This window comes from Oncorhynchus masou, chromosome 12, assembly GCF_036934945.1.
Source record: "Oncorhynchus masou masou isolate Uvic2021 chromosome 12, UVic_Omas_1.1, whole genome shotgun sequence".
NCBI lineage: Eukaryota > Metazoa > Chordata > Actinopteri > Salmoniformes > Salmonidae > Oncorhynchus > Oncorhynchus masou.
This window is the reverse complement of record NC_088223.1, coordinates 61173145-61182480: the sequence shown is the minus strand read 5'-3', so window position 1 is coordinate 61182480 and position 9336 is coordinate 61173145. Positions and strand designations below refer to the sequence as shown.

Below are 9336 nucleotides of genomic sequence, written 5' to 3'. Positions count from 1 at the left end.
CGTTTCCAGGGCCAGCAATCGGACTTTGAACGCAATGCCGTCTTTCTTTTCTTTCACAATGACATTGTGCTGTGAGCAATAATTACATGTTATACACTTATTTGGCTGCATCCAATACCCTCATACTCGTCTAGGTTTCTCTTTTATGCATATATTAAATACAATTTAAAGCAAACACATTTGAAAGCGGAAATAAGATATTGTCCTTGTTCCATAGCACATTTTAGTCAGATGGACCAACCGGAAGCATTCTTCTCAGAACCTCTTGTGTACATGTGCAACAACTAGCTTCTGCAAAATTGTGAATCTAATATAATTTCGAGATTTGTTGTGAAGTGATTACTTAATCTTTAAATTTGAAGCAATGAATCCTGTCATTCGCAAGGTAGTGTGTCTTCTACTCATAAATGGCGTTTGTCACATTTGTATTGTTGATGTAACGTTAGCTAGCTGGCTAGCAAGAAGGAAGGTCAAACATGTCAGCATATCAAAACACTTGTATATGATAGATTGTTTATCTTCTATCCCGTTACAGGCTTCCTTAGCACTTCATTCACGTGTGTTGGACCAAGCAGGATTGTTATTCCGGTAAATTAGTTAAAAGCATATAGGCAGCCAATTGCTGGTTGCTACAGGACACTAATTACCACATCAAGTTTCATTCATTCATTTCAACATGTAATGTTTCTGATGTTTATTTTAAGGGCATCAGTATCAGTGCAACATCCGATTCAGGGTAAGTCCTCCCACCAATAACAATAGCTAGTTACTGTTGTGTATCAATTTAGACTTTCTAGTTAAGTCTTAGGAAGTGACTATATCCTGAAAGTTATATTGCCACTTATATAATTACCTAAGTTTATGTAAGCCATCTGTTTGGCTGAATAACTGTTTTCTACAGGGAGTCTGGCTTTTTCCAATGAGCGACAATACAGGACCATGCCTACTCATGGGATTGGCAAATATAAGCACCTGTTACCCAAAGAAGCGGTAAGTCTGTCCTTAGTAGATCACTTAATTATACTCTCTAATACTGAAGCCACCAGCTTACACCGTTAGCATATCTACTTGCTTATAGAACATGTATTGTGCCTTCAGCCAAAGAAAAAGAAAGAGAGACAGCAGATGAAGCAGATCAAAACTGCAACAGATGCAGAGTACGGGACTCTGAACGTGAAAGTGTCTGGGTATGACATGATCCTAGTGGAGCACTACTCCCAGTACATCCACAATCTCTGCAACCGCCTAGGTGTCAAAGTGGCTGAGAGGTGAGAGGTAGACTTTAAGAGACTGTGTTACTGGCCTCACTCAAAGATTTGATGGCCCAAATATACATGTCTCTGTCGCAGAGTTCATAATGATTCAATAGGAGGCACACATTTGACCCTCTTTTGTAGCATGGGATTACATCATCCAATGTCTTTGAATCATTGGTTAGCTAACTAACCTTAAAGGGATGAACTAACACTATTCTCCTCTCAGCTATGCATTGCCCACTAAGAGCACGGAAGTCATGGTCATGCCAGAGCAAGGGACCAAGATGTATGTAGATGCCATCCTCAAGACCCATGAGCGAATTGTTCAGGTAATGAAGTGTTTTTTTAGTGATGATAATTTGTTCTCTGAACTTTTGGCAGTTGCACTGACAAACAGCTTTTCACTCTAGAGAGCATTGATAAGTGTTTTGTTTACAGCTCAGCCAACTAAATGCCACATTATGCCCCACCTTTATGGAGGTCCTGTTAAAGAATCAGCCAGAGGGGATTCAACTCTCTGTAAAGCTGGTGAGCATATGACATCTATGTTCTTGACCTCTGCATGACTTTTGCACAAGGATCATAGCTACAGTTATTGTTCAGTGACATAACACTTGCTTGTCTGTTTCCCAGCACACAGAGGAAGATTACCAAGCCCGTTTCAAGGCGCGTCCAGAGCTCGAGGGACTGATGGCACAGATGACCTAGTGAGAGGAAAAACACAATCCACCGCACCCTTTTACCTCAACTGTCATCGTACTTTTTCTGACCTCTATTTTGTCACATTTGAAGCAGTGGATGCCTATGCTTCTTTTTTTCCTCGCAATAGTGCTGTTTTTTGTAATTATGACATGTACATATTGTAAATGAATTGTGGGTGAATGTAGTACATTGTCCAAAAGCTGAAGAGCATATGCACGTCCAGGTTCTTTTTGCAGGTGCTGGAGTTGTAGGTTAATTCATGAGAAATAAAAACACTGCACACTGCTGCTCATGCTCCCAGGTGATTTTATTATAACAGCGTTAGGCATCCATATCCCAGGGGATTTTATTATAACAGCGTTAGGCATCCATATCCCAGGGGATTTTATTATAACAGCGTTAGGCATCCATATCCCAGGGGATTTTATTATAACAGCGTTAGGCATCCATATCCCAGGGGATTTTATTATAACAGCGTTAGGCATCCATATCCCAGGGGATTTTATTATAACAGCGTTAGGCATCCATATCCCAGGGGATTTTATTATAACAGCGTTAGGCATCCATATCCCAGGGGATTTTATTATAACAGCGTTAGGCATCCATATCCCAGGGGATTTTATTAAAACAGCGTTAGGCATCCATATTCCAGGGGATTTTATTATAACAGCGTTAGGCATCCATATCCCAGGTGATTTTATCAACAGCATTTGGAATACATATCCCAGGTGGGGCTGGAAAGTTCTATACACTACCAGTCAAAGTTGACATGCCTACTCATCAGGGTGTTTCTTTCTTTTTACTGTTTTACTACTTTGTAGAATAATAGTTGACATCAAAACTATGAAATAACACATGGAATCAAGTAGTAACCAAAAAAAGTGTTAAACAAATTAAAATATATTTGAGATTCTTCAAAGTAGCCACCCTTTGTCTTGATGACAGCTTTGCACATTCTTGCCAATCTCTCAACCAGCTTCACCTGGAATGCTTTTCCAACGGTCTTGAAGAAGTTCCCACATGTTGAGCACTTGTTGGCTGCTTTTCCTTCACTGTGGTGCAAATCATCTCAAATCATACATATTTTTTAAATGTCTTTAACTTTATTTATTTCTAATCCTACCACCCCTCTAATTTGAGTAAATTAGTGAACAACAATGCTTAGGCCTCTACTTCCAGCTTATACATACTATATACATTTAATGGACACAATCTTTTTGACAATACTTCTATTTAGTTTTGTCTGGCTTGCCGTTCCAAATAAAATACAATTCTTCTCATGTAATTAAAAAAAACTGTTCGCTAGGTGTAGGTAAGACCATAAGCAAATAGGTAAACTGGGATATGACTAAAGAGTTAATCAGGGTGATTTTACCACAAATATACCGGTATTTACCTTTCCATGGTAGCAAGATCTTATCTACTTTTGCTAACTTTATATAAAAATGTATTGGAGTGAGAATTTAGTTCTTTCAGGATATGTATACTGAGTATATCCACACCCCCTTCAGACCATTTCATTGGTAAACTACACAGTAATGGCAAAGTTGTATTTTTTTTGTGATCCAATACATAATATTATCATAATTTCACTTATAATTTGGTTGTAATCTATAGAGGTTAGAGAGATTATCTAGATCCTTTATGAGGCTGTGGAGGGATCCAAGTTGTGGATTTCAAAGAAAACAACATGACTCATCAGCGTACAATGACACCTTTGTTTTTAAGCCCTTGATTTCTAACCCTTTAATATTATTGATGGATCAGATTTTAATAGCTAACATTTTGATGGCCATAATAAATATGCCAATACTGGACAAGCTTGTTGTACTCCTCTTGACAGTTTAAAACTTTTTGAGAAGTAGACATTATTTACATCAAAGTTTACAGTACTATACATGATCTTAACCCATTTTATGAGATTCTCCAAAATTGAAATGTTCCTGGCATTTATACAGTTGAAGTCTGTTTACATACACCTTATCCAAATACATTTGAACTCAGTTTTTCACAATTCCTGACATTAAATCCTAGTAAACATTCCCTGTCTTAGGTCAGTTAGGATCACCAATTTATTTTCAGAATGTGAAATGTCAATAGTAGAGTGATTTTATTTCAGTTTTTTTTTTCATCACATTCCCAGTGGGTCAGAAGTTTACATACACTCAATTAGTAATTGGTAGCATTGCCTTCAAATTGTTTAACTTGGGTCAAACGTTTTGGGTAGCCTTCCACAAGCTTCCCCACAATAAATTGGGTGAATTTTGGCCCATTCCTCCTGACAGAGCTGGTGCAACTGAGTCAGGTTTGTAGGCTCTACAAGGTTTGTAGGCTCTACAACATCCGCAGAGTACGCCCCTGCCTCACACAGGAAGCGGCGCAGGTCCTAATCCAGGCACTTGTCATCTCCCGTCTGGATTACTGCAACTCGCTGTTGGCTGGGCTCCCTGCCTGTGCCATTAAACCCCTACAACTCATCCAGAACGCCGCAGCCCGTCTGGTGTTCAACCTTCCCAAGTTCTCTCACGTCACCCCGCTCCTCCGCTCTCTCCACTGGCTTCCAGTTGAAGCTCGCATCCGCTACAAGACCATGGTGCTTGCCTACGGAGCTGTGAGGGGAACGGCACCGCAGTACCTCCAGGCTCTGATCAGGCCCTACACCCAAACAAGGGCACTGCGTTCATCCACCTCTGGCCTGCTCGCCTCCCTACCACTGAGGAAGTACAGTTCCCGCTCAGCCCAGTCAAAACTGTTTGCTGCTCTGGCCCCCCAATGGTGGAACAAACTCCCTCACGACGCCAGGACAGCGGAGTCAATCACCACCTTCCGGAGACACCTGAAACCCCACCTCTTCAAGGAATACCTAGGATAGGATAAAGCAATCCTTCTCACCCCCCCCTTAAATGATTTAGATGCACTATTGTAAAGTGGCTGTTCCACTGATGTCAGAAGGTGAATTCACCAATTTGTAAGTCGCTCTGGATAAGAGCGTCTGCTAAATGACTTAAATGTAAAATGTAAATGTAGGCCTCCTTGCTCGCACACACTTTCAGTTCTGCCCACACATTTTCTATAGGATTGAGGTCAGGGCTTTGTGATGGCCACTCCAATACCTTGACTTTGTTGTCCTTAAGCCATTTTGCCACAAATTTGGAAGTATGCTTGGGGTTCATTTGGAAGACCCATTTGCGACTTCCTGACTGATGTCTTGAGATGTTGCTTCAATATATCCACATAATTTTCTTTCCTCGTGATGCCATCTATTTTGTGAAGTGCACTAGTCCCTCCTGCAGCAAAGCACCCCCACAACATGATGCTGCCACCCACGAGCTTCACGGTTGGGATGTTGTTCTTTGGCTTGCAAGCCTCCCCCTTTTTCCTCCAAGCATAATGATGGTCATTATGGGCAAACAGTTCTATTTTTGTTTCATCAGACCAGAGGATATTTCTCCAAAATGTACGATCTTTGTCCCCATGTGCAGGTGCAAACAGTAGTCTGGCTTTTTTATGGCGGTTTTGGAGCCGTTGCTTCTTCCTTGCTGAGAGGCCTTTCAGGTTATGTCGATATAGGACTAGTTTTACTGTGGCTATGGATACTTTTTTATGTTTCCTCCAACCTCTTCACAAGGTCATTTGCTGTTCTGTGATTGATTTGCACTTTAGCACCAAATTACGCTAATCTCTACGAGACAGAACGCCTCTCCTTCCTGAGCGGTATGACGGCTGCGTGGTCCCATGGTGTTTATACTTGCATACTATTGTTTGTACAGATGAACGTGGTACCTCCAAGCATTTGGAAATTGCTCCCAAGGATGAACCAGACTTGTGGAGGTCTACAATTATTCTTTTGATGTCTTGGCTGATTTCTTTTGATTTTCCCATGATGTCAAGCAAAGAGGCACTGAATTTGAAGGTAGGCCTTGAAATACATCCACAGGTACACCTCCAATTGACTCAAATGATGTCAATTAGTCTAATAGAAGCTTCTTAGGCCATGACATCATTTTCTGGAATTTTCCAAGCTGTGTAAAGGCACAGTCAACTTAGTGTATGTAAACTTCTGACTCACTGGAATTGTGATACACAGTGAATTATAAGTGAAATAATCTGTAAACAATTGTTGGAAAAATGACCTGTGTCATATACAAAGTAGATGTCCTAACCGACTTGCCAAAACTATAGTTTGGTCACAAGAAATGTGTGGAGTGGTTGATAAACAAATTTTAATGACTCCAACCTAAGTGTATATTAACTCCAGTCGTACTTTATCAAAAGCCTTTTCAAAGACAGCTATGAATAGCAGGCTTGTTTTCCCAGATTTTTCATAGTGTTCTATTGTTTCCAGTACTTACCTTATATTATCTCCGATGTATCGTCCATGTAAAAAACCTGTCAGATTAGAATGAATAATGCCCGACAATACCTTTTTAAAATTCTATGCGCTATACTTTTTGCTAGAATTTGAATATTAACACTGACGTTTAAGGGGCCTCCAATTTTTTTTTATGGACTGGATCTTTATATTTTCCACTTGTATCCTGTTTCAGTAATAATTACATTTACATTTAAGTCATTTAGCAGACGCTCTTATCCAGAGCGACTTACAAATTGGTGAATTCACCTTCTGACATCCAGTGGAACAGCCACTTTACAATAGTGCATCTAAATCATTTAAGGGGGGGTGAGAAGGATTACTTTATCCTATCCTAGGTATTCCTTGAAGAGGTGGGGTTTCAGGTGTCTCCGGAAGGTGGTGATTGACTCCGCTGTCCTGGCGTCGTGAGGGAGTTTGTTCCACCATTGGGGGGCCAGAGCAGCGAACAGTTTTGACTGGGCTGAGTGGGAACTGTACTTCCTCAGTGGTAGGGAGGCGAGCAGGCCAGAGGTGGATGAACGCAGTGCCCTTGTTTGGGTGTAGGGCCTGATCAGAGCCTGGAGGTACTGCGGTGCCGTTCCCCTCACAGCTCCGTAGGCAAGCACCATGGTCTTGTAGCGGATGCGAGCTTCAACTGGAAGCCAGTGGAGAGAGCGGAGGAGCGGGGTGACGTGAGAGAACTTGGGAAGGTTGAACACCAGACGGGCTGCGGCGTTCTGGATGAGTTGTAGGGGTTTAATGGCACAGGCAGGGAGCCCAGCCAACAGCGAGTTGCAGTAATCCAGACGGGAGATGACAAGTGCCTGGATTAGGACCTGCGCCGCTTCCTGTGTGAGGCAGGGTCGTACTCTGCGGATGTTGTAGAGCATGAACCTACAGGAACGGGCCACCGCCATGATGTTAGTTGAGAACGACAGGGTGTTGTCCAGGATCACGCCAAGGTTCTTAGCGCTCTGGGAGGAGGACACAATGGAGTTGTCAACCGTGATGGCGAGATCATGGAACGGGCAGTCCTTCCCCGGGAGGAAGAGCAGCTCCGTCTTGCCGAGGTTCAGCTTGAGGTGGTGATCCGTCATCCACACTGATATGTCTGCCAGACATGCAGAGATGCGATTCGCCACCTGGTCGTCAGAAGGGGGAAAGGAGAAGATTAATTGTGTGTCGTCTGCATAGCAATGATAGGAGAGACCATGTGAGGTTATGACAGAGCCAAGTGACTTGGTGTATAGCGAGAATAGGAGAGGGCCTAGAACAGAGCCCCGTGGGACACCAGTGGTGAGAGCGCGTGGCGAGGAGACAGATTCTCGCCACGCCACCTGGTAGGAGCGACCTGTCAGGTAGGATGCAATCCAAGCATGGGCCGCGCCGGAGATGCCCAACTCGGAGAGGGTGGAGAGGAGGATCTGATGGTTCACAGTATCGAAGGCAGCCGATAGGTCTAGAAGGATGAGAGCAGAGGAGAGAGAGTTAGCTTTAGCAGTGCGGATCGCCTCCGTGATACTGAGAAGAGCAGTCTCAGTTGAATGACTAGTCTTGAAACCTGACTGATTTGGATCAAGAAGGTCATTCTGAGAGAGATAGCGGGAGAGCTGGCCAAGGACGGCACGTTCAAGAGTTTTGGAGAGAAAAGAAAGAAGGGATACTGGTCTGTAGTTGGTGACATCGGAGGGGTCGAGTGAAATCAGACCTTGTTGAGTGTCTGATAATCAACCATTTACATAGGAGTGGTTAAAACATGCTAATGATGGTCCTATTAGTATATCAAAAAAGGTTTGGTTTACCTCAACTAGTCATCCAGCCTTGGAGTTTTCCCAGACTTAAAGGCTTTATTGTCGAGGGCTGTAAACTTTAGTGATGTCAGCCAATTAGAATTTTCGTATTTTTATTTGTATTTTATTAGAATCGCCATCAGCTGTGGCGATTGCAGCAGCTACTCATCCTGGGGTCCACACAAAACATAATACAGAACATTAATAGACAAGAACAGCTCAAGGACAGAACTGCATACATGTAAAACATCACACATAGCTGGTGGGGTAAGTGTGTGTGTGTCAATGCTGTATGTTAATTCCATCAATCAAATGTGGATGTCAAAAGTGCTCATACAGAAACCCAGCCTAAAACCCCAAACAGCAAGCAATGCAGATGTAGAAGCGCTGTGGCTATGACAAACTCCCTAGAAAGGCAGGAACCTAGTAAGAAACCTAGAGAGGAACCAGGCTCTGAGGGGTTGCCAGTCCTCTTCTGGCTGTGACGGGTGGAGATTATCAGAGTACATGGCTATTGAGTCCAGATCGTTCTTCAAGATGTTCAAACGTTCATAGATAACCAGCAGGGTCAAATAATGATCACAGTGGTTGTAGAGGGTGCAACAGGTCAGCACCTCAGAAGTAAATGTCAGTTGGCTTTACATAGCCAAGCATTCAGAGGTCGAGACAACAGGTGATGGGAGAGAGAGAGAGACCAGATACAGCAGGTCCGAGACAAGATAGGACATCCAGTGAACAGGTCAGGGTTCCATAGCTTTAGACAGAACAGTTGAAACTGGAGTAGCAGCACAACCAGGTGGACTGGGGACAGCCAGTAGTCATCAGGCCAGGTAGTCCTGGAGCATGGTCCTAGGGCTTTGGTCCTCCAGGAGAGAGGGAGAGAGGATACTTAGGTTCACACACTAGAAAAGACAGGAGAATTTCACCAGATAGGACTGACTGACCCAAGCCCCCCCCCCCGGACAGGGCCAACCAGGCAGGATATAACTCCACCCACTTAGCCAAAGCACAGCCCCACACCACTAGAGGGATAGCAACAGACCACCAACTTACTACCCTGAGACAAGGCTGAGTATAGCCCACAAACATCTCCATCACTGCACGAGCCCGAGGGGGGCGCAAGACCGGACAGGAAGATCACGTCAGTGACTCAACCCACTAAAGTCGAGTATAGCGCACAAAACCTGGCACAACCCGACACAACCCTCATAGGGACGGCATGGAAGAGAACTAG

At 43.4% G+C, this 9336-nt stretch overlaps 1 protein-coding gene across 1 annotated transcript; it reads left to right on the top strand.

Moving 5' to 3' along the window:
- The first annotated feature begins 132 nt into the window (after positions 1–132).
- Positions 133–2245, top strand: mrpl48 (mitochondrial ribosomal protein L48). The gene is made up of 8 exons (XM_064981488.1): positions 133–385; positions 536–588; positions 705–736; positions 902–990; positions 1099–1268; positions 1483–1585; positions 1695–1784; positions 1890–2245. The coding sequence occupies exons 1-8, from the start codon at positions 365–367 to the stop codon at positions 1962–1964; spliced, it is 633 nt and encodes a 210-aa protein (XP_064837560.1). The 5' UTR covers positions 133–364; the 3' UTR covers positions 1965–2245.
- The last annotated feature ends 7091 nt before the right edge of the window (positions 2246–9336 follow it).

What these genes read in the sequence shown, in the direction of transcription:
- mrpl48 (XM_064981488.1), top strand. Translation starts at nt 365, where the DNA reads ATGAATCCTGTCATTCGCAAG. An exon ending in AGTGCAACATCCGATTCAGG is followed by an intron (nt 737 to 901) that starts GTAAGTCCTCCC and finishes TGTTTTCTACAG; the next exon opens with GGAGTCTGGCTTTTTCCAAT. An exon ending in TTCAACTCTCTGTAAAGCTG is followed by an intron (nt 1,785 to 1,889) that starts GTGAGCATATGA and finishes TCTGTTTCCCAG; the next exon opens with CACACAGAGGAAGATTACCA.